The following is a 25,401-nucleotide window of genomic DNA, read 5'->3' on the forward strand; positions in this document are numbered from 1 at the left end:
GTAATCGTCTGTCTGTTGGTTCAGGACTGAACATAATTTTGATCTGATGTTTTCTATTGAAAACAAACAAACAAAAAACTGAAACCAAACCTCCATTTTCAGACAAAATAACAGCTTCATACACCTTGTAGTTGATGAGTCTCAGTCAGGATTTACCACAGCCATCTTCAACCAGCCGTTTAACTGGTGACCAGTAAGGGTGTCAGGATTGGGTGTAAAAGCAGGACCCACTAAAGGTTTAATCTTTCCATCAATGATGGGTCACGGTCCACCACTTTGGTCCATCAGAGAATCATCGAGAAGTTCAACAAATATTTTTCAGTGACAGATTGTAAAGAACTTCTACAGAGCAGAATGTTGGGAAGAGATTCAGGAAGTCTGGGAAAACCTCAGACTGGAAAGAAGGATAGAAACCACTGTTAGATGATCAGAATCTTCCAGTCTTCAGGCAGCTCTGCAGTAGAAACAGACATATGGAGCCCACCACCGGTTCCAGAACTAAAACTTGAATTACACAAGGAGGAAAATCCACTAACTTACACCCATTCAGCTTCTTATCAGAGACGTCAGCATCCACCGGGGACATCATGAGGCTGGAGGACATCATGGGGCTGGAGGACGTCATGAGGCTGGAGGACATCATGGGGCTGGAGGACATTATGAGGCTGGAGGACTTCATGGGGCTGGAGGACGTCATGGGGCTGGAGGACGTCTTGGGGCTGGAGGACATTATGAGGCTGGAGGACGTCATGGGGCTGGAGGAAGTCGTGGGGCTGGAGGACATCATGGGGCTGAAGGACGTCCTGAGGCTGGAGGACGTCATGGGGCTGGAGGAAGTCGTGGGGCTGGAGGACGTCATGGGGCTGGAGGACGTCTTGGGGCTGGAGGACATTATGAGGCTGGAGGACGTCACGGGGCTGGAGGACGTCGTGGGGCTGGAGGACATCATTGGGCTGGAGGACGTCTTTGGGCTGGAGGACGTCATGGGGCTGGAGGACATTATGAGGCTGGAGGACGTCATGGGGCTGGAGGACATTATGAGGCTGGAGGACATCGTGGGGCTGGAGGACGTCGTGGGGCTGGAGGACATTATGAGGCTGGAGGACATTATGAGGCTGGAGGACGTCATGGGGCTGGAGGACATTATGAGGCTGGAGGACATCGTGGGGCTGGAGGACGTCGTGGGGCTGGAGGACATTATGAGGCTGGAGGACATTATGAGGCTGGAGGACATCATGGGGCTGGAGGACGTTATGGGGCTGGAGGACGTCACGGGGCTGGAGGACGTCATGGAGGACCACTACACACTGCTGAGGAACTGACATCCTGGATTTTTGTCTTTGTTGTTTATAAACAACTGAAATAATGACTCATCAGTTTCAGTCGTGTGATCAATTAGTGAATCAGCCAATTATGTCAGGAAATAATGATTACATCATGATGGCTGTGTGTGTGTGTGTGTGTGTGTGTGTGTGTGTGTGTGTGTGTGTGTGTGTGTGTGTGTGTGTGTGTGTGTGTGTGTGTTGAGATGGGGGTCAGCAGTGACGGGGGTGGGGTGGGGGGGGCTGAGGAAGAGGAAAAGATGACCATTTCCTGCTGCAGCTAGAAAATAAAACAAACAGGAAAGAAGGAGCAGAGAAGCCGGAGAGTCTGATGAGGAGCCAGACAGAAACCAGCAGAACCAGTACGGAGGAGAACCCAGCAGAACCAGTACGGAGGAGAACCCAGCAGAACCAGTACGGAGGAGGAACCAGCAGAACCAGTTCAGAGGAGAACCCAGCAGAACCAGTACAGAGGAGAACCCAGCAGAACCAGTTCAGAGGAGAACCCAGCAGAACCAGTACAGAGGAGGAACCAGCAGAACCAGGTGAACGTATGGAGCTGGGAACATCTGGAGGAACATGAGACCTCAGTAAACGTGAACCTAAAAGACGTGAGGACGGACTCAGGGATGTCTTGGTCCTAACGGCTTATCCGGCTAAACCTGGATTATTCTGTGACTCGGATTAAAGAAGACAAAAGGTGAGAACTCGTCTTTAACCTGAGAGTTTGTGGACATGAGTCTCACTGAGTCCTCATGTCCACAAACGGGACCTCAGGAACCATTTCAGGCAGGTTTATCATGAAGCATGAACAGGATCACAGCGGGTGCAGGATGATTACATACGAGGAACTAGAACACGTTAACAGGACCAAATGAAATGAAATGGAAACAATAAATACAGCGAAGGACAAATGAGACAAACACGTCAACAGGAAACATGTCCAGATAACTCAGTTCATTAAGACAAACATTTCAGACCTGATGGTTCAGAACCAAGGTCTGAATCAGATTTCAGGTTTTCCAGGACTCTCCAGGTCTGAATCAGATTTCAGGTTTTCCAGGACTCTCCAGGTTTGAATCAGATTTCAGGTTTTCCAGGACTCTCCAGGTCTGGACTTCAGGTTTTCTGCAGGTTTGTTCCTGATATCAGCAGCAGAAGAACTAAATGTTGAGTTTAAACTCTGGACCCAGAGAAGTCTCAGTGGCTCATGGTGTCAGCAGCAAATCAGATCTGAACCAGAACCAGAACCAGGGATCAGGATTAGTTCCAGTTAAAGTCCACCACTCATCAGTGTAGCGATGCGAGAACCAGAGTTATATGTTTCCTATTTTTGGTCTTTGTGAGGACACGAGCGGCAGCATTTTGGATTAGCTGAAGTCACATTAGTGCAGGAGTGGAGATGTCCTGCAGGTTTCAGATGTTTCCCACAGGCCTGAAACGGTCCTCATCCCACAAACCCTGACAGGATTTTAGCTGAAGGATTTTCCTGGACCAGAATTCAGACATGAAGTCCAGGTTTACCAGTCCGGTACGATTCAGCTGGGAAACACAAAGAAAGGATTAAGTCCTGATCCCATCATGTTCTCTCGGAGTCCCGGTTTGGACAGAAGCTGCTGGGATTTGTGGAACAACCAGGAAATATTCATGTTTATAACCAACGTTTTAACCGTATTTTATTTAAATACATATTCATTTCCACCTTAACTTTTAAAAACACCAGGAACACATGGCAGCCATGATACATACGTGGACGTAACAGCAAGTGTTTTCCAGCCCTTAGTCTGCAGGACACGCCGTCCATGCTTTCCCCAAACTAGTTGACATCTTCATCCAGGTTTCCACTTTGCCTCAGACCATTTTAAATGAGCTTTGGTCCAGAGAAGACGGAAGAAGCTGGTTCTGGATCCTGTTCACATCTGGCTTCTTCTCTGCATGATGGAGCTTTAACCTGCATTTGTGGGTTTCAGGGATGACAAAGAGTCCCAATATCACCAGCCTTGTACCCTGCACACAGAGATTCCTCCTGATTCTCTGAATCTTCTGATGATATTCTACACTGTAGATGGAGGATCTTCAAAGTCTGAGGAACATTTTTCTGAAATTGTTCCACAGTTTTAGATCCAGTTTGTCTCAGATTGGTGAAGCTCTGTCCATCTTTCCATCTGAGAGACTCTGCCTCTCTGAAATGCTCCTTTTATACCAGTCATGTTACTGACCTGTTACCAGGTAACCTGGTTAGTTGTCCAATGCTCCTCCAGGTGTTTCTGGTTTGTACCAGGTACTTTTCCAGCCTTTTGTTGCTCCTGTTCCAACTTTTTCCATCAGATTCACTATCAGCTCATATTTTCATCTCATGGTGAAACGTCTCCGTTTCATTCTGACATGTTTTTATCTTCTACTGGGAATAAAAATTTTTAGATAAACAGTCACTTGTTTATTAAAAAGACAAGTTGACCCTGAATCTTTAATTATTATATATTGTATATTATATGTTTATATACAGCTCCTCCTGATGAGCATACTTTAAATCAACATGTGAATCATACACACTAAGTCAAGCCCAGTGGTCGATACGCCTGATCAGTCCTGCTCCTTCCCTCCTCCACAGTCCTGGGATCCCGACTTTCACTTCTGAGTTTGATGCGAGTGTTTGGTCATCTTTGGCGATCCTCCAGCTGGAGGCTAACGCCCGTCAGACCGGAAACAAGAAGCAACTGGAAGCAATGAGAACAGCGCTGACAGCTTGGCCTCCATGAAGGTCGCCAGTCACCACCACACGTTTGCTCCACGTTCTCATTCTGCATTTCCTGTTTTCGTTTTCTCTGCTCTGGCGTTTCCCCGGATGAGTTCATACAGCAGATGTTGTTCTTCAACTCCTGCAACCTTCAGCTCTCTGGAAAGAAGGACGACAAGGAGTTGTTTTTACTCTGAATTTAAACATCATCACACTTTTCTGTTCAGCTGCTTTTGTTCTGAGCAGCAAAATATTAGAACTTTCTTTTAACATGAAATTTAAACTCATCAGGTCCACCTTCTAGAACCGGGTCGTCCTCTTCATCAGGTCCGCCTTCTAGAACCGGGTCGTCCTCTTCATAGGGTCCGCCTTCTAGACCCGTGTCGTCCTCTTCATCAGGTCCGCCTTCTAGAACCGGGTCGTCCTCTTCATCAGGTCCGCCTTCTAGAACCGGGTCGTCCTCTTCATAGGGTCCGCCTTCTAGAACCGGGTCGTCCTCTTCAGCAGGTCCGCCTTCTAGAACCGGGTCGTCCTCTTCATAGGGTCCACCTTCTAGAACCGGGTCGTCCTCTTCATAGGGTCCACCTTCTAGAACCGGGTCGTCCTCTTCATTAGGTCCGCCTTCTAGAACCGGGTCATCCTCTTCATAGGGTCCGCCTTCTAGTACCGGGTTGTCCTCTTCATCAGGACCGCCTTCTAGAACCGGGTCGTCCTATTCATAGGGTCCACCTTCTAGAACCGGGTCGTCCTCTTCATAGGGTCCACCTTCTAGAACCGGGTCGTCCTCTTCATAGGGTCCGCCTTCTAGTACCGGGTTGTCCTCTTCATCAGGACCGCCTTCTAGAACCGGGTCGTCCTCTTCATAGGGTCCACCTTCTAGAACCGGGTCGTCCTCTTCATCAGGTCCGCCTTCTAGAACCGGGTCGTCCTCTTCATAGGGTCCACCTTCTAGAACCGGGTCGTCCTCTTCATCAGGACCGCCTTCTAGAACCGGGTCATCCTCTTCATCAGGACCACTTTCTACTACCGGGTCGTCCTCTTCATAGGGTCCACCTTCTACTACCGGGTCGTCCTCTTCATAGGGACCGCCTTCTAGAACCGGGTCGTCCTCTTCATCAGGACCACTTTCTAGTACTGGGTTGTCCTCTTCATCAGGTCCACCTTCTAGTACCGGGTTGTCCTCTTCATCAGGTCCGCCTTCTAGAACCGGGTCATCCTCTTCATCGGGTCCACCTTCTAGAACCAGGGCGTCCTCTTCATCAGGACCACCTTCTAGAACCGGGTCGTCCTCTTCATAGGGTCCACCTTCTAGAACCGGGTCATCCTCTTCATCGGGTCCACCTTCTAGTACCGGGTCGTCCTCTTCAGCAGGTCCGCCTTCTAGAACCGGGTCGTCCTCTTCATAGGGTCCACCTTCTAGAACCGTGTCGTCCTCTTCATAGGGTCCACCTTCTAGAACCGGGTCGTCCTCTTCATCAGGTCCGCCTTCTAGAACCGGGTCATCCTCTTCATAGGGTCCGCCTTCTAGTACCGGGTTGTCCTCTTCATCAGGACCGCCTTCTAGAACCGGGTCGTCCTATTCATAGGGTCCACCTTCTAGAACCGGGTCGTCCTCTTCATAGGGTCCGCCTTCTAGTACCGGGTTGTCCTCTTCATCAGGACCGCCTTCTAGAACCGGGTCGTCCTCTTCATAGGGTCCACCTTCTAGAACCGGGTCGTCCTCTTCATCAGGTCCGCCTTCTAGAACCGGGTCGTCCTCTTCATAGGGTCCACCTTCTAGAACCGGGTCGTCCTCTTCATCAGGACCGCCTTCTAGACCCGGGTCATCCTCTTCATCAGGACCACTTTCTACTACCGGGTCGTCCTCTTCATAGGGTCCACCTTCTACTACCGGGTCGTCCTCTTCATAGGGACCGCCTTCTAGAACCGGGTCATCCTCTTCATCAGGACCACTTTCAAGTACCGGGTTGTCCTCTTCATCAGGTCCACCTTCTAGTACCGGGTTGTCCTCTTCATCAGGTCCGCCTTCTAGAACCGGGTCATCCTCTTCATCGGGTCCACCTTCTAGAACCAGGGCGTCCTCTTCATCAGGACCACCTTCTAGAACCGGGTCGTCCTCTTCATAGGGTCCACCTTCTAGAACCGGGTCATCCTCTTCATCGGGTCCACCTTCTAGTACCGGGTCGTCCTCTTCATAGGGTCCGCCTTCTAGAACCGGGTCATCCTCTTCATCGGGTCCACCTTCTAGAACCGGGGCGTCCTCTTCATCAGGACCACCTTCTAGTACCGGGTCGTCCTCTTCATAGGGTCCACCTTCTAGAACCGGGTCGTCCTCTTCATCAGGACCGCCTTCTAGAACCGGGTTGTCCTCTTCATCAGGTCCACCTTCTAGTACCGGGTCATCCTCTTTATCAGGTCCGCCTTCTAGAACCGGGTCATCCTCTTCATCGGGTCCACCTTCTAGAACCGGGGCGAGTAACAACAGCGGAAGCCAGAGGTCCTCATGTTTTGTGTAATGTGGGACATTTTGCTATGAAGATACGATGAAACGTAGTCAGAAAATCCTTTTTTTGATCTCTGGGTTTATTCAGTGTTTTCATTCTTTCTCTTATGAAACCTCATAAAAACCAATGACAGCAGCAAAATAAAAATCCTCTCTCAGCTTTTTGACTGTAACAACTTCTGTTTTTTTGACCCACTGACCCCATTAAACAACAAACACATCCTTTTAATAAACTGATAAATGCTGACTCAGTAGCACAACTTTCCTCTTTCCTCAGGAGGTTATTCCAGAGAGAAACGCTTCCCCGAGTCGTGTGGAGCTCAGGGACCATCGCAGCTCTCAAACTACAACCCATCTTCTCATTGCTTCTGGTCTTTAACATTATCACAGAGACTTGAAGGTCTCATCAGGATCCAGGGTTCCGGTTTGGACTGGTTTAGATTCCAGTTTGTTCTCCTCACAGTCCCTAATCATTTATGGTGCTCCTCAGGAATTTGTTCTCGGATCACTTTTGTTTTCAGTCAAGCTTCATTGGGCAAAATCATCAGAAAACTAATGTAAAACTAATAAATTTCCACAGTTATGCTGATGATACTTAGCTTTATTTATCAATGCAGTGGCTCTCAAACTTTTTAAAACATTTTACCCCCCTGTGGAATCATTTTTCAGCCAAAAGAACCCAAACCAGGATGTCGATTTACATTTCAGTTCAGTTGAGTTGGTCAGGCCTGTAAAATATCAACATTGTAACCTATAAATAATAAAAGCTCCTAATTTTTCTCATTATTTCAGTACAAAGAAGAACAAGTAGATCATCAAGATGTTTACATTTAATTAACTTTCCTTCTAGAAAATGTTACGAACAACCTGAAATTTCTGTAGGAAAATAAGTCAAGTTTCAGCAATATTATAGCTCAGTTAAACACTTTAAATCTTTTGTTTATTTGTTAACATATTTTTTTTTTATTATTATTTTTATAAATACATATTTTTATTATAAATATATATATTTCTAGAAAAATGTATAGAATATATTTAATATATTTTTTTAATTCATTCATTAAGATGATCAGTTTTAGATTTTTTAATAAAACTTATTAATTTCATATATATTAAATGTATTTTATATATCATTATCTATGTTATTTTCTATTTTTCTACTTTTTATCTACTTTAATTGATATTTCGTTACTTTTTTCAGTTTGTTATTTTATTTACATATTTACACATTCAGTAACTTCCAGATCTCAGTGGATTTATAAAACCAGCAAACATTTAATTCCAGGTATCTGGAAGTGAAAAAATCTGGGATTTCACATGATGACCAGAGTAACTTTTCCAGCTCTTGAACTTATTTTGAACGTGTGTGTAGTATTCCTGAGCCCATCATTAACCCCGTCATGCCTGGTTCATGAACTACTTCTGGCCTTTATTAACGTTTTTATTATTATTATTTTTTTTTTTTTATCATTTTTTATTGAACATCTTACAACCAAGCCTTTAAAATATGGTTTACTACATTTTCACTCTATGGATCAGTAAACATGCTTTTCCCTGACAACTTCTCTTTTAAAATGAATATTTTGGCGAACAAAATCTGTTGAGGTTATTCTAAACTGTCTTCTTAGAGAAGCAGAGTTGAAACTCAGGACACTCTCAGTTCAGTCAGTTTTGTTTCAGCTTGCAGATGTTTTTGTTGGATCTTTGACATTTCTAGAGGGTTGAAGATGAGAACTTCATTCTGGCAGGCTGCTGTTTGGACAACTTACCATCAGGCTGCCCGACAACGTGATCTCATGGGCTTCCATCACGCTCGTATTCCCGCTGTGAGGCGATGACGTTGGTGCTTGTGAAGTTATGATGCTGACAGGCGACAGGAAGGCTTTGGTGGATGAAACTCTACTTTCTCATGGACACAACAGTTTAACTGTCTATGATTGCCGCTTCTGTCGTCATGTTACAGTTTCTGACCTCAGATGTTATTTCTGACGTGTGAACAAATGTTAAAACTACACATTTTCTGGTGAGACGTACGGAGGAACAGAGAGTTTGAACATATGCCTGCAGTAAAGTTTTTCATGAATCACTTTGTTGTCTGGTATGAAGAGTATGAAGGGGAAGTGGAAAAGTCAGAGAGGTTTAAGAGAAGAAGATGAAAATGTTCTGGCATGCTGGACAGAGTTACACAACAACATGTTGTGTAATTATGTCTGAAGAACTCTGGATTAAATGGAGGTGAATGAATTTACTTGTTTAACGTCTGTGTGACTTACAGGCGCTGTAACTGTCAGAGCAAATATCACTTCCTGTTTTCAGCAACGGTTTCTTCTGTAATTTAAACTCCATCGGGAGTTTCATCCTGACTTAATGGAGCAGGATCCAGCTTAGTCACATGCAGCAGAAATATCCAGTTCTGACTCCTATTTTCAGGTTTTGTGTTTGCTGAAGGTAGTTAGCTTCACTTCAGTCTGAAACCAACTTCTTTTTATTTGACTTGTGTTTAGAGTTGTGATGACAACTGAAGAATACACTGAAAATGCTTTGTCTACAAGCTAACCTGTCGCTGCAGCTAATTTGCTTAGCTTAGCGTTGAAGTCAAAATGTTTATGTCATCAGTTTGATCAAAATCAGAGTAAAATCAACTATTCTTCATTTGAATCAGGATTAGTATTGCAGTGATAATGGAGAAAGAACTGAAATAAATTTGCTAACAAGCTAATCTGCTGCAGCTAGTTAGCTTAACTTAGCAAAATGTCATGGTCAAAATGTTCTGTCACCAAACTTTAGATATATTAAATATCTTTAGATTGGATCCAAGTCAGAGAGTAAAATCAGCAATGCTTTGTTCAAACCAGGTTTAATGTTGAGCTTAGCTCAACTACCAGGCGCTCTGGAGTTCAGGGTCAAACGGTTTCAAGTCACCAGACTTTAGATATGAAACGTCTTTGATTAAAGTGAGAGAGGAAACCAATATATCTTTCTATGAACCAGGTTCAATGTTGTGAAAACTGAGGAACAGACAGAGAAGACTTTGCTAACAAGCTAATCTGCAGTTGTAGCTTAGCTTAGCATCTACCAGGTGTTCAGACTCAAAATGTTTTGTAACTAAACCTTAAATATCTTTAGATTTGATCAATGTCAGAGAGTAAAACCATCTTTGTTTTAACCGGATGTAGTGTTGTGGTGACAACTGAGAATTTCCTAACACACTAACCTGCTGCTGCAGCTTCATGTTTACTGTACACACCAGAGACTGATCTCTGAGTTTACCTCTTCATGAAAATGTCGGACTGGTCTTCATATTTCTCAGTTTGCAGCTTCATTTCACAATGAAAACATCTCAGTGATGCTTCTGACATTAGTTATGCTAAAAGATTTTTTCTCCGTACAGGGCAAAGAAAAACACTCAGAACCTGCAGTCTGGTGTCTTAACTCACATGTTTAAATTTTCTCCAGATTTCACTGAATTTTTGTAGAAAAGTTTGGATGTAAAGTAAACTTGTGGATGTGGAGGGACCCCAGAGATGATGGCACATGTGTTTTTTCATGGGAGTGAGTTCAGGCTTGATTGACTGGGACGATGTTTGGCTCTTCAGCTCTGTGGCCTTTGTCTTTCCATGTCCTGTCCCCAGCCGACTCCTGTGGAGATTAAACAGAGTAGATATGTTGGTCACAGTTATGCAACAGTCCTCATGGAGCCGGGATCTGATCCTGGATCACAAGGACAAGGGGGACTGGGATCAGATTAAGGATATCATCTCCAGGGGACAGAAACATATTTGAAGAGAAGGTCCTTTGTGATTAATGACAAAAATAACAGCACGTAATCTGGATATTTTTGACTGTTATTTTCTGTTCTCATGAACATGAATAATAATTTGAAAATACCATATTTCTATAGGATTAAGTTAGTAGTTATTACTGAAAACATGCTGATGTCATGATGCTGTAATATTAACATAAACAAAGTGCTTGATTGTTAGTTTCACAAAGTCCACATGATCATTGGATGATTTCATGTGTATCATGAGGTCAGAATATTTTTAGTTCTTTATTTTATTGGATAAACAGTCTGACTCTGGATGCAGAGTTCATGGATGTGACAGATCTGGAATAAAAGCTGTTTTTCAGTCTAATAACTTCCTGGTTTCTGAAGTTGTCAGATTATTCAAGTCATCATACACAATGCAGAGTCTGATTATGACAAACCAGACTAACACCTAGATTTCTAACCAATACTCTGATATCTTCCTGCATTTTAACCTGTATATCCGATTCATTTAGTTTTTTTAAGCCTGTGCAAAAATCTGTCACTTCCGTCTTTTCAACATCTTCTATTAAAAAGTAGAACACAAAGAAAAAACGGAAGTTAGAGTATAAAACAAAGTAAAACATTTATACGGTATATAGTCTGTTTAGCAGTAGCTTAGCTCCCACATTAGCAGCTAACGCTAAAGGTGCATTTATGCTCGACGCAGAAAACAGATACGCAGACAGCAGGACCGTTTTGTGTCGGTTACATGCGTAATTTGGTCTGTTTTCAGGGACCTTAGCTATCTGTCGCTTGAAATAGAAGATGGAGCAAAACCACCAGAAATCATGAGGGCAGTGCTGAGCTGATATGCGACCAGTGAAAGAAACAAACCAGCAAAGAAGAGGAACAAGAAGGCAACAAAAAAGCAGAAGAAGAATGAAGACGAGAACACCTGTAAAAATTGTGCGCTTTTGAATAAAGATTGTATGTGAGTGTTTAGGGCGTGTTGGCAGATGGAAACAACTTGATAGTGATGCATTTTCACTGCTAAATGGTGTCTGAAACTGACGTCGGCTTGCGGAAGTGGACTCTGAACTTAGCACTGCCCACTAGTGAACTGACTTACCAAAGAAACACAAATGACACATGGAAGTATGAAGATGGCAATGACAACCTTTGAAATGGACGTTGCTATTTACGCATGTAAGGGAGCATAAATGGGCCTTAAGACTGCAGTCTCCCACATTAGCAGCTAATGCTAAGACAGTGGGCTCCCACATTAGCAGCTAATGCTAAGACAGTGGGCTCCCACATTAGCAGCTAATGCTAAGACAGTGGGCTCCCACATTAGCAGCTAATGCTAAGACAGTGGGCTCCAACATTAGCAGCTAATGCTAAGACAGTGGGCTCCCACATTAGCAGCTAATGCTAAGACAGTGGGCTCCCACATTAGCAGCTAATGCTAAGACAGTGGGCTCCCACATTAGCAGCTAATGCTAAGACAGTGGGCTCCCACATTAGCAGCTAATGCTAAGACAGTGGGCTCCCACATTAGCAGATAACTGGAAAATGTAAACCAGGATTTCCGTATATTACATTTCAGAAGTGGTTAATTATAACTATCGGACCAGATTATTACAGTTATGTTAAAACGCTCTGTGAAATCCAACAGTTGTGCTAGTTTTGTTAGCACCCAGGATTTACCATGGTGCCTCAGTAGCTGAGTCTTCTGATACAGATGAACCTCATTCGATCTTTCTCCATTCTTATCAATTTCAGATGATTCCAGATGTTTGGTTTGTTGTGTTGGAAACTGTCAGCAGCTTCTGTTGACATGAACACTGCTCTCACCATCGGACACTAAGAGAATACACCTTCTTCTCTTCAGTCCACCATTCCTATTCTAGATTAGATTATTTCTTAACTAGCAGCTCGCTGATGAATGACATGTCAGAAATCAGAATCCATCCTATTAGCATCAGCGATCACGTACCAGTATCATTCACTCAGAAACAAGAACAATAAGCCAGCAGCTAGAAACTGGAGATTTAATACTGGGCTACTCCGCTATGGGGGCGGCTCTTTTTCTGGCCCTGTCGGGGTCTGATGGGGTCTGCGGTTGGGGTCACCTTGTGGTGGTGGGTGTGGTCACTGGTGAGGCCTGGGCCGGTGGGCATTGGCACTGGGGCGGGCTTGGTGGGGGTTCTGGGCTCTGGTGCCCAGCGGTGGCCCCCTCTCTTGGAGGTGGATGGGTCGGTCGATGCAGGTGGGTCTGGGCTCTCCCACTGTCCTCCTCCCTCCTCCTCCCCCTCCTCTACTCACCTGCATCTGGCCGTCCTGGATGCCCGGTGCCTGGTGGGGTTGGCAGCTGCTGTATGAGTGTGTGTTAATGGGTGGATGTGACTTGCAGTGTTAAAACGCTTTGAGTGGTCAACATGAGTAAAAACAGTGCTGTATAAGTACAGTCCGTTTACCATTTAATCTGTGGAATTAATGTTTTATTTTTGTTATTAATTCATTCTTAACCAACAAAGTTTTTGCTCAGGTCATGTTAAAAATCTAAATGCGGTATTATCTCAGTGCTGAGGTGCTTTGTCATGATGGTGAACGGAATCCACCATAAATGACTTTATCCTCCTTTGTTATGATAATTCTGATAATTCTGTGGAAAACTGGGTCGTTTGGATTTGTGTATTTTGTCATTTGTGCACATGGACATTTATGTTACATATTTCATTTCTAGATATGTGCATGTGCATCTGAACACACATTTGTACGAATCCAAAGTTATGCATTAAAACGGGTTAAACTGTTTACAATGACGATACTGAGTCGATTTTCTCTCCATCACCTTGTGGCTCCACCGGGTTCTGCTGTTCAGATCCTTCCTCTTGTTCCTGAACACAAAGATAAAAATAAAAGCTCCGTGACGTCATGTTGACTCTGTGTTGAGAGCCGTTAATGATTGTTGAAGCAAATCTTTTATGAGTTGTGTTTAGTGTCTGATTGATGGCCGAACACAGTCCTTGTGGTGCGTTCGAGTGCTGATGTCTTGCTCAGACTCTTGCTGCTGTTCTGAACAGAAAATGAATCTGCTTCATGATTGTCTGAAAGAAAAATCTGAAAAATGTCTGAAAGTGGAAATGAACGTCTGGAAGCAGCAGAGTCGGTGGCTGGAAGCTAAATCTGAAGTTTGTGGAGTAAAAATCGTTTTTTCTTCGTTTCTGTTCTGGTTTTCACCTCAACCTGACCTTCACTAGCCACGAGATTTTACATTAAGATCTAATGATTTACATCCTCACCATGGCACTGTGTAAACTGAGTCATACAACACACACACCTGCATGCACGCACGCATGCACGCACACACACACACACACACACACACACACTATGTTGTAATCAAGCTGCTGCTGAATGAAGACTGATGGAGAAAATGTGGAAGAGAGAGGTGAAAATCCTGGGAAACAGGAAGTAGTTTGAGGTCAAAGACGAAGGTCGGAGTGAGACTTACAGCACACCTGCATGCAGGAGACCTGGAAGGCCCCTCGCTTTATTCCAGGCCCCTCGCTTTATTCCAGGCCCCTCGCTTTATTCCAGGCCCCTCGCTTTATTCCAGACCCCTCGCTTTATTCCAGGCCCCTCGCTTTATTCCAGACCCCTCGCTTTATTCCAGGCCCCTCGCTTTATTCCAGGCCCCTCGCTTTATTCCAGGCCCCTCGCTTTATTCCAGACCCCTCGCTTTATTCCAGACCCCTCGCTTTATTCCAGGCCCCTCGCTTTATTCCAGGCCCCTCGCTTTATTCCGGACCCCTCGCTTTATTCCGGACCCCTCGCTTTATTCCGGGCCCCTCGCTTTATTCCAGACCCCTCGCTTTATTCCAGGCCCCTCGCTTTATTCCAGACCCCTCGCTTTATTCCAGACCCCTCGCTTTATTCCAGGCCCCTCGCTTTATTCCAGACCCCTCGCTTTATTCCAGACCCCTCGCTTTATTCCAGGCCCCTCGCTTTATTCCAAACCCCTCGCTTTATTCCAGACCCCTCGCTTTGTTCCAGGCCCCTCGCTTTATTCCGGGCCCCTCGCTTTATTCCGGGCCCCTCGCTTTATTCCAGACCCCTCGCTTTATTCCAGGCCCCTCGCTTTATTCCAGACCCCTCGCTTTATTCCAGACCCCTCGCTTTATTCCAGGCCCCACGCTTCAGTCCGGACCCCTCTCTTTAGTCCGAGACCTTGCTTTAGAGATCACATTATTTATTTATTTATTTATGCTTTATCATTCATTTTTGTATTAATTGTAATTAATTTATTTAATATTTCATTGTATTTTATTTTATTCCAGTTTTCTTTTGTTTTTCCCCTTTTTACTTTTCAACTTTTTTCTTTTATACAGTTGTAAATAAATGGAAAAAGTAAGGCTTAAACACGTGACACCGATCAAACGGATTGTTTGGTTAAAAGTTTTTTCTTTCAACAGAGTGAAAGTATTTGTGCAGGAGATTAAAAACACAAGATCATGAAGTAAACAGTTGTTTATGAAAAATATCATTACCTGTTTGCTTTTACTAAATTAGATTTTAACATCATATGTCCACTTTAGTTTAATTTTTTCCCTTATTTCATACAATATGATCTTTATATGTATAATATATAAATAAATAAGCACCATTTAACGGCTCGTGCGCCTCTTTTATCTGTGCGTCAGCTCAGCGCGATGACACGCCTTCTACACGCACTCAGCGTGCTCATGTTTCAGTATGTGTGTGTGTGAGCAGTCAGCTGGTGGATCTCGCCGAGCTCCGGAATTATTTCCCCGAACCTCAAAACTGGTGTCGCCGCTCAGGACGCGTCCAGCCCAGATTCTGGTCCAAGACTGAGCCGCTGATCCGCAGACATGTCTCCAAGCTGTGAGTATACAGACAGGCGCGTGCAGCTTTCAGCTGGAAGAAAACTTCAATTAGGAACGTTTTTCCAGAACATCTGATTATTCTGTCAGCGGAGGTTAAAGCGACTGAATGTGATTTATTTAATAGAAGAAGAAAAGAAAAAAAAACTTCAGATTGTCTCATGTGAGCAGCTGAAAGTGTATTTTTTAAACATTTGAATATGAAACCTGAACTAGATGCATGTTTGGCTCCGGTGGTTCTGACATGTTCTGGCGCGGTTCTGAGATTCTGTTCGGGTTCTGAATGAAGCTTCTAGATGGACTCTGATGACTTTGGTCGGTGCGTTTGAGGCAGCATGAAAAGTCAGTGATTAACCGACCTGGTGGAGGTCATTTCTGACTTCTCATTATTCAGCAAGTTTATTATGATCCTACACACAGTGACTCCTTCACCATCTGAGGACATTTTCACTCCAGCCATTTTCCATGAATTTATTATAGTCTTTTTAAAATGAAACCAGTCTGTACAGCTGGAGCTTTTAATCCCAGTATAAACCAGTCTGTAGCAGCTTTTAATCCCAGTATAAACCAGTCTGTAGCAGCTTTTAATCCCAGTATAAACCAGTCTGTAACAGCTTTTAATCCCAGTATAAACCAGTGTGTAGCAGCTTTTAATCCCAGTATAAACCAGTGTGTAGCAGCTTTTAATCCCAGTGTAAACCAGTGTGTAGCAGCTTTTAATCCCAGTATAAACCAGTCTGTAACAGCTTTTAATCCCAGTATAAACCAGTCTGTAGCAGCTTTTAATCCCAGTATAAACCAGTCTGTAGCAGCTTTTAATCCCAGTATAAACCAGTCTGTAGCAGCTTTTAATCCCAGTATAAACCAGTCTGTAACAGCTTTTAATCCCAGTATAAACCAGTCTGTAACAGCTTTTAATCCCAGTATAAACCAGTGTGTAGCAGCTTTTAATCCCAGTATAAACCAGTCTGTAGCAGCTTTTAATCCCAGTATAAACCAGTCTGTAACAGCTTTTAATCCCAGTATAAACCAGTCTGTAGCAGCTTTTAATCCCAGTATAAACCAGTCTGTAGCAGCTTTTAATCCCAGTATAAACCAGTCTGTAACAGCTTTTAATCCCAGTATAAACCAGTCTGTAGCAGTTTTTAATCCCAGTATAAACCAGTGTGTAGCAGCTTTTAATCCCAGTATAAACCAGTCTGTAGCAGCTTTTAATCCCAGTATAAACCAGTGTGTAGCATCTTTTAATCCCAGTATAAACCAGTCTGTAACAACTTTTAATCCTAGTATAAACCAGTCTGTAGCAGCTTTTAATCCCAGTATAAACCAGTCTGTAGCAGTTTTTAATCCCAGTATAAACCAGTCTGTAACAACTTTTAATCCCAGTATAAACCAGTGTGTAGCAGCTTTTAATCCCAGTATAAACCAGTTTGTAGCAGCTTTTAATCCCAGTATAAACCAGTCTGTAGCAGCTTTTAATCCCAGTATAAACCAGTGTGTAGCAGCTTTTAGTCCCAGTATAAACCAGTCTGTAGCAGCTTTTAATCCCAGTATAAACCAGTCTGTAGCAGCTTTTAATCCCAGTATAAACCAGTCTGTAGCAGCTTTTAATCCCAGTATAAAACAGTCTGTAGCAGCTTTTAATCCCAGTATAAACCAGTCTGTAGCATCTTTTAATCCCAGTATAAACCAGTCTGTAGCAGCTTTTAATCCCAGTATAAACCAGTCTGTAGCAGTTTTTAATCCCAGTATAAACCAGTCTGTAATAGCTTTTAATCCCAGTATAAACCAGTCTGTAACAGCTTTTAATCCCAGTATAAACCAGTCTGTAGAAGCTTTTAATCCCAGTATAAACCAGTCTGTAGCATCTTTTAATCCCAGTATAAACCAGTCTGTAGCAGCTTTTAATCCCAGTATAAACCAGTCTGTAGCAGTTTTTAATCCCAGTATAAACCAGTCTGTAATAGCTTTTAATCCCAGTATAAACCAGTCTGTAACAGCTTTTAATCCCAGTATAAACCAGTCTGTAGCAGCTTTTAATCCCAGTATAAACCAGTCTGTAGCAGTTTTTAATCCCAGTATAAACCAGTCTGTAATAGCTTTTAATCCCAGTATAAACCAGTCTGTAACAGCTTTTAATCCCAGTATAAACCAGTCTGTAGAAGCTTTTAATCCCAGTATAAACCAGTCTGTAGCAGCTTTTAATCCCAGTATAAACCAGTCTGTAGCAGCTTTTAATCCCAGTATAAACCAGTCTGTAACAGCTTTTAATCCCAGTATAAACCAGTCTGTAGCAGCTTTTAATCCCAGTATAAACCAGTCTGTAGCAGCTTTTAATCCCAGTATAAACCAGTCTGTAGCAGCTTTTAATCCCAGTATAAACCAGTGTGTAGCAGCTTTTAATCCCAGTATAAACCAGTGTGTAGCAGCTTTTAATCCCAGTATAAACCAGTCTGTAGCAGCTTTTAATCCCAGTATAAACCAGTCTGTAGCAGCTTTTAATCCCAGTATAAACCAGTCTGTAACAGCTTTTAATCCCAGTATAAACCAGTGTGTAGCAGCTTTAAATCCCAGTATAAACCAGTGTGTAGCAGCTTTAAATCCCAGTATAAACCAGTCTGTAGCAGCTTTTAATCCCAGTATAAACCAGTCTGTAGCAGCTTTTAATCCCAGTATAAACCAGTGTGTAGCAGCTTTAAATCCCAGTATAAACCAGTCTGTAGCAGCTTTTAATCCCAGTATAAACCAGTCTGTAACAGCTTTTAATCCCAGTATAAACCAGTCTATAGCAGCTTTTAATCCCAGTATAAACCAGTCTGTAGCAGCTTTTAATCCCAGTATAAACCAGTCTGTAGCAGCTTTTAATCCCAGTATAAACCAGTCTGTAGCAGCTTTTAATCCCAGTATAAACCAGTCTGTAGCAGCTTTTAATCCCAGTATAAACCAGTCTGTAGCAGCTTTAAATCCCAGTATAAACCAGTCTGTAGCAGCTTTTAATCCCAGTATAAACCAGTGTGTAGCAGCTTTTAATCCCAGTATAAACCAGTCTGTAGCAGCTTTAAATCCCAGTATAAACCAGTCTGTAACAGCTTTTAATACCCGTATAAACCAGTCTGTAGCAACTTTTAATCCCAGTATAAACCAGTCTGTAACAGCTTTTAATCCCAGTATAAACCAGTCTGTAGCAGCTGCTTTGTGGCGCCACCGTGCATCAGAAACGTCTTCTTGGCTTTATTCCAGCCATAGAGGAGCATTATTTTTCTTCTTTTCACACACACATAGAACTTTCTGCTCACTGGTTGATCTTTGGCTGCTCCTGATTGGACGTTACCGTCAATCTAAGCTCTCTGATTGGTGGAAAGTCTGACAGGAAGTGGCTTCATCATCATGTCCAGGTCTAAATAGAGGTCTCTTAGCAACATAGTAGTGATGGTGATGTTTTTATGGTGAAATGTGATAAATAATGCTGTTATCATGGATCATTGTGGATTTACCAGATAGAGTCTCTGAAGAAACACTACAATGATTTTATGTTAATTATTTGGGTATCCAGAGAAAATTGGATTATAGTTTTAATCCTGGATGTGATGAACACATGAATCAGTCCTTCAGCGTCTCTTTGAGACAAGGTGCCTCTGATCTGGAAATATTTAGCAGATTAACCCTTTTAATCCAAAATGGTCCTCATAAGGACTGAAAAATGACATTATCAGCTTCTATAAAAACTAATTAAACAGAATTACAATGTTTATTTTCAACTGTTTCTGAAAGGTTAGACTCAGATGTTCCCAAAGCCAGGAGGTGAAGCTTTGACCAACATAGAGAAACATCATGTAACGCTCTAACTTTAAAATGCTGAGTCATGTTTCAGCAACATTTTGCTTTAGAGTACCACATTACATGCTAGCAATAGGATATCAACACACTGGCCATTCTCAATGCCACCTTGGTGATTAATCAAAGAAACATAAGAGGACATTATTGGAGGCAGAGTGGAAAAGAAAGAGAGAAAGTGAAGGAACAAGAGACTTTTACTGGCTGAGACAAAGGCAGGACAAAGATGCTGCTGGATTAGCAGTCGTTAGGAGAGATCTCACAGAAGAGACGGGATGAAGACAATCATGGATTAGCCGTCGTTAGGGGGCAACTAAGAGAGAAAATCTGACAAAGTTCAGTAGTGCTGCTTTAATGTTAATTTAGCTACTGAAGGTAAATCAACTTGCTGAATCATTGTGAGCATGTTGTTAGCATGCTTTTAGCATCTACCACTCTTTAAGGTTCCTGGATGTCCCTAAGTATCTCTAGACACCAAGAACATAAAAGTTAAACTGGTTATTGTGGAGAGAATATGGACAGGAATTAAAGGGTTAAAAGCTCTAGAAACATGTTTAGTATGATAATTAGAAGATATGTCCTGGTAGTACAGGCTAGAGCACTGGCAAAAATTGTTTGATCAGTTTTATCTGAATTCAACAACAAAAACTTCCAAAACATCCAGGTTTGGATGTTTTTAAGCTTCCACAGCTGATTGTTTTTCTCCACGTTTCATGGATCAGTACAGCAGAGTGTCATCAGCATAATTGTGAAATAAATTATTTCCTGATGGTGGAAATGTGTATGAAGAGAATAGAAACGGGCTTAAACCAGAACCCTGAGGGACACCATAACAAGCTCAGAGGTGTTGAGAGGACACATGTTTATGTCCAAATTGGAATCTATAGGTGTGTCCAAATTCAGGGTCTACACATAGACTATGTAGTCTATGGAGGGTCCTATGTAGTCTACACACTCCGAAGTCCGCTTAACACTCGTGAAATGGGACAGTCTACCGAGCCAACAAGAATTTCCCGTAGCAGCAATGTAGGACGTTGAATCACTGAAACCTCTGAAATTACTGAGTTTTCATATCATGAAACACTTTAGTGAACATTAACACCGACCAGATAATGATGTAAAACAACTGTCCAGCGCTCTGTTGTTTTCCAGCTGGTAGACTCTTCATTATCCCCTTAAAAAATCCACAAATATCAAATATTACAGAATTTTAACTCCACCGTTTAACAAAGATGTTTTTATTGTAGCCTACTTGCTTTTGTCAGGTTTCTACTAAAGTGTGGTTTAAAAAAAAAAAGTACTCTTCTGAGCTTGGTTGCTGATTCGCCACCATCATGTGTGCAATGAATTCTGGGAGAAAAGAGGCTGCGAAGGATGCATCACCAGCAGCCTTCGTTTGAGGGCAAATGCAGCTTGGATTTGTAGGGTGGATTCAGAGGCTTCTTCGAAATGGGACATTGTTTGACGCCACAATGACGTATGTAGCCAACGAATCTGGACTTCGAAGTGTGCAGACCCTGAACTGGGACACACCGTATCAGACATACAAGTTAAACCAGTCTAAACCAGATCTTTTGATCCAGATGATCTGTTCATCTTTGTAATGTTTTACTGCAGCGCTGCGTTCACTGACACGGTCTCTGTTTTACTGCAGCGCTGCGTTCACTTACACGGTCTCTGTTTTACTGCAGCGCGGCATTCACTGACACGGTCTCTGTTTTACTGCAGTGCTGCGTTCACTGACACGGTCTCTGTTTTACTGTAGCGCTGCGTTCACTGACACGGTCTCTGTTTTACTGTAGCGCTGCATTCACTGACACGGTCTCTGTTTTACTGCAGCGCGGCATTCACTGACACGGTCTCTGTTTTACTGCAGTGTTGCGTTCACTGACACGGTCTCTGTTTTACTGCAGCGCTGCGTTCACTGACACGGTCTCTGTTTTACTGCAGCGCTGCGTTCACTGACACGGTCTCTGTTTTACTGCAGCGCTGCGTTCACTGACACGGTCTCTGTTTTACTGTAGCGCTGCGTTCACTGACACGGTCTCTGTTTTACTGCAGCGCTGCGTTCACTGACACGGTCTCTGTTTTACTGCAGTGTTGCGTTCACTGACACGGTCTCTGTTTTACTGCAGCGCTGCGTTCACTGACACGGTCTCTGTTTTACTGCAGCGCGGCATTCACTGACACGGTCTCTGTTTTACTGCAGTGTTGCGTTCACTGACACGGTCTCTGTTTTACTGCAGTGTTGCGTTCACTGACACAGTCTGTTTTACTGTAGCGCTGCGTTCACTGACACGGTCTCTGTTTTACTGTAGCGCTGCATTCACTGACACGGTCTCTGTTTTACTGCAGTGTTGCGTTCACTGACACGGTCTCTGTTTTACTGCAGTGTTGCGTTCACTGACACAGTCTCTGTTTTACTGTAGCGCTGCGTTCACTGACACGGTATCTGTTTTACTGTAGCGCTGCATTCACTGACACGGTCTCTGTTTTACTGCAGTGCTGCGTTCACTGACACGGTCTCTGTTTTACTGCAGCGCTGCGTTCACTGACACGGTCTCTGTTTTACTGCAGCGCGGCATTCACTGACACGGTCTCTGTTTTACTGCAGTGTTGCGTTCACTGACACGGTCTCTGTTTTACTGCAGTGTTGCGTTCACTGACACAGTCTGTTTTACTGTAGCGCTGCGTTCACTGACACGGTCTCTGTTTTACTGTAGCGCTGCATTCACTGACACGGTCTCTGTTTTACTGCAGTGTTGCGTTCACTGACACGGTCTCTGTTTTACTGCAGTGTTGCGTTCACTGACACAGTCTCTGTTTTACTGTAGCGCTGCGTTCACTGACACGGTATCTGTTTTACTGTAGCGCTGCATTCACTGACACGGTCTCTGTTTTACTGCAGCGCTGCGTTCACTGACACGGTCTCTGTTTTACTGCAGCGCTGCGTTCACTGACACGGTCTCTGTTTTACTGCAGCGCTGCGTTCACTGACACGGTCTCTGTTTTACTGCAGCGTTGCGTTCACTGACACAGTCTCTGTTTTACTGCAGTGCTGCGTTCACTGACAGTCTCTGTTTTACTGCAGTGCTGCGTTCACTGACACAGTCTCTGTTTTACTGCAGTGCTGCATTCACTGACACGGTCTCTGTTTTACTGCAGTGTTGCATTCACTGACACAGTCTCTGTTTTACTGTAGCGCTGCATTCACTGACACAGTCTCTGTTTTACTGCAGTGCTGCGTTCACTGACACAGTCTCTGTTTTACTGCAGTGCTGCGTTCACTGACACAGTCTCTGTTTTACTGTAGCGCTGCATTCACTGACACAGTCTCTGTTTTACTGTAGCGCTGCGTTCACTGACACAGTCTCTGTTTTACTGCAGCGCTGCGTTCACTGACACAGTCTCTGTTTTACTGCAGTGCTGCGTTCACTGACACAGTCTCTGTTTTACTGCAGTGCTGCGTTCACTGACACAGTCTCTGTTTTACTGCAGTGCTGCGTTTACTGACACGGTCTCAGATTTCTTTGAACTCCTTTGAATCAGGATGTTTTTTCTTCATTGAAGCAGAGAAGAAACGGATGAATGGAGACTCAACTTTCTTTCTTTGTGCATCCATCACTCTCCTTCCCTTCTTTTTATTTCTTCACCACAGTGGTTCCTGTTTCTTCATCCTCCTCCTCCTCCTCATGAAGTCAGACTAAAACACGGCTGGATGTCTTAGCAGAGGAAGAGAAGCAGAGATATTTGAATGAAAGAAAAGAAAGAAAGAACGAATGGCTGTTTTCTGGAACAGACCCCCCCCATCCCCAGTTTAACTTCCTGTTTGATGACAGATATACAAATAGAAATGACAGATCTCGTCTCATGAACTTCTTCCCCCTTTGGCTCCCGCCCTGTTGGACTCTGATTACATCACACTGCCTCCGTCCCTGATTGGCTGCTTTTTGTGAGCAGTGTTATTAAAAATGAGACTTTCTGTGTGGGAAAAGTGGGCGCCGGTCTTGTTCGGTTTAGACGTCCGGAGTCGGATGCAGAGATGTTGTCACGTCATTTGTAGCTCTGCCGGCCCAGAGCAGTTTTCTAAAATCCGTCCTCTTGGATCTGATGGTGTTTCACAGCTCTGGAGTTCTCAGCCTTCTCCAGTGTAAAGTGGCCCCGGGGCCGTTCAGATATTGGTTTAATTTGTATTCAATAACAAATCCACCTCCAGTTTAACAGCTAAAACATTGAATACATGATCATTAAGACATGAATTTATCATGTTTAAATAAACCTGCCGTTCTACATGACAACCAGCACGTTTAAGGAATAAAATCCGGCTGTTACGAGTCCAGATTATTTACACAAAAACTACTAAATATTAGATCTTACTGCAGAATGAGGGACTTAAAAAAATGATGAAAAAATGTCCACTAACTCTCTGGCGAGTGTTGGATGTTTGGTTTCTATGTGCTTTGGTGTTAGCGTTAGCTGCTAATGTAGGAGCTAATTAGCTGCTAAATGGACACCATGTGAACTTTTTACTGAGTTTCTGCTGCACGACATCCTATTTTTATATTTGCCGTTCTGCTCACATTGTGACGGCGTCACTTCCTCCTTTTAATGGAAGATGCTGAAAAGATAGAAGTGAAGCAGTTTTTTTGCACATGCGCAGAAAAAAACCGTGTCTAAGTCTAACCCTGTTTAGATACAGGTAGAGCTGACAAAGTAGATAGAGATTGTAAATCCAACACTTTTAAATTCCTCTCAAGCGGAACATGAACACCTCGCTCAGCTGCCTTCATTGCTCTGTTTTTATTGGCCTGGACAACTACATAGAAGCTTAATCACAGTATACGTAGATAGAGCCGACGTAAGAGCAAATTCACTGCTTATTTAACCACTAGGTCACCTCAACACCCACAAATCCACTTAGATTCCCACATGTTGGTACCAGGATCACTTCTGATGATGATTACATCTAAACCACACCAGAAAGCTGATTAACATTCAGTCACATGACTTTGTTTTATCTGCAGACACGGCTCGTTTAGCTGCTTTCTGCTGGTTGAAACAGGCTGGACAACGTGCTTCAGATTTACAGATAAACATGAGGAGGATGCAGGCATCAGCTGCAGCAGAAAATCCATCACACTTTGAGATTTAATTCATTGTTTTACCCAAAACATCAAGCTTTAGATCGGTGGTGGGGAACCCACCGACCTTGTCCTGCAGGTTCTAGATGTTTCCTGCTCCAACACACCTGATTCTAATCAATGAGTCACTAAGCAGAACTTGATAAGGTATTTGATCTATTTAATCCGAATCATGTGTGCCGGAGCAGGAAACATCTAAAACCTGCAGGACCGCAGCCCTTGAGGATATCCCCTCCACTGCTTCTACAGCGTCTGAATCCAGGAAATTTTATGGTTATTTTGCTCAGAAAGGCCGAGTTTGATCTCATAAATCGGATTTTTCTGCTAGAATCAACTGTTTTCCTGAGTAATCAGAGAGAAACCTGGTCAGGAACCAGACTGACCGGCTAAGCTGCTCTGATAAAAACAACTTTATTGGCTCCAAAGTCCCATCAGCCACCTCTGCACCACCTTGTCTCTTTCTTTTGAACATGTGGGAGGATTGATTCCTGGTTGAGAGAAGCTCCTCATCATGTCTGATCAATAAAAGACGCTCATCTGATGACCAGACTTTTATTGACCTCTGTGGCTGGCATAAAGAAGCTTTTTCTTTTGTTCTCCCTCCTGTAAACAACATGAACTTTACTTTTTAAACCCAAATAAACCAAGAAAAGAACCATCAAACATCAGATCTTCAGGGGATGTTTCCCTGAAAGTGAAGGTACCAGAATCACCCCAGTAATTGTGCTGGATCACATGATGAAAATGAGGCTCAATCATGCAAATCGGCCGATAGCAGCCAGAGTTAAAAGGGGGGTTACTCCTCCTAACTCCACTTGTAAGGAAGTATTTACGGTATTTCCTTGTTTCTGCAATGATCCTTCTGTTTGCAGCATTTCTTCCCCTTTTTTAACCACATCTGGATGAAATAACATCCCATAATAAATGCTCCACCACACAAGAAAAGCAGGAGATGATTTTATGTTTTTTCTGCCTTGTCCTGTCCACCATCATGGCAGCAGAATGATGGCCTGGCTGCTTTGCTTTGCCGAGAGGAGCTTTATGGATACAAGGCCCCTCTTGATAATATGCATTATTCGAAATTTTAGAATAATTCTCACGTTAGCAGCTAACGCTAAAGGCCCATTTATGCTCGTCTGCACACGGACGGACAGTTTCCTCCGTCTGTGGGAGTGAACTCATCACTACCGCAGAAGTTTTGACGTC

The 25,401-nt window shown here is 43.5% G+C and overlaps 2 protein-coding genes across 3 annotated transcripts in view; both read left to right on the forward strand.

Moving 5' to 3' along the window:
- The first annotated feature begins 51 nt into the window (after nt 1-51).
- Nucleotides 52-1,437, forward strand: LOC121646306. Its single transcript, XM_041995222.1, has 2 exons — nt 52-535; nt 604-1,437. The coding sequence occupies exons 1-2, from the start codon at nt 424-426 to the stop codon at nt 1,320-1,322; spliced, it is 831 nt and encodes a 276-aa protein (XP_041851156.1). The 5' UTR covers nt 52-423; the 3' UTR covers nt 1,323-1,437.
- Nucleotides 1,438-1,640: 203 nt separating this feature from the next.
- The window catches only part of LOC121646286 (tumor necrosis factor alpha-induced protein 2-like), a 63,553-nt gene continuing 39,792 nt past the window's right edge, over nt 1,641-25,401 (forward strand). The window contains exon 1 of one of the 2 annotated variants that reach the window (XM_041995195.1): nt 1,641-2,022. The gene's annotated coding sequence lies outside the window, so the exon portion shown is untranslated. Of the gene's footprint in view, nt 2,023-15,065; nt 15,222-25,401 lie in introns of those variants that run through there. The other variant, XM_041995194.1, reaches the window with a different exon arrangement.

Source organism: Melanotaenia boesemani, chromosome 9 (genome assembly GCF_017639745.1).
Source record: "Melanotaenia boesemani isolate fMelBoe1 chromosome 9, fMelBoe1.pri, whole genome shotgun sequence".
NCBI lineage: Eukaryota > Metazoa > Chordata > Actinopteri > Atheriniformes > Melanotaeniidae > Melanotaenia > Melanotaenia boesemani.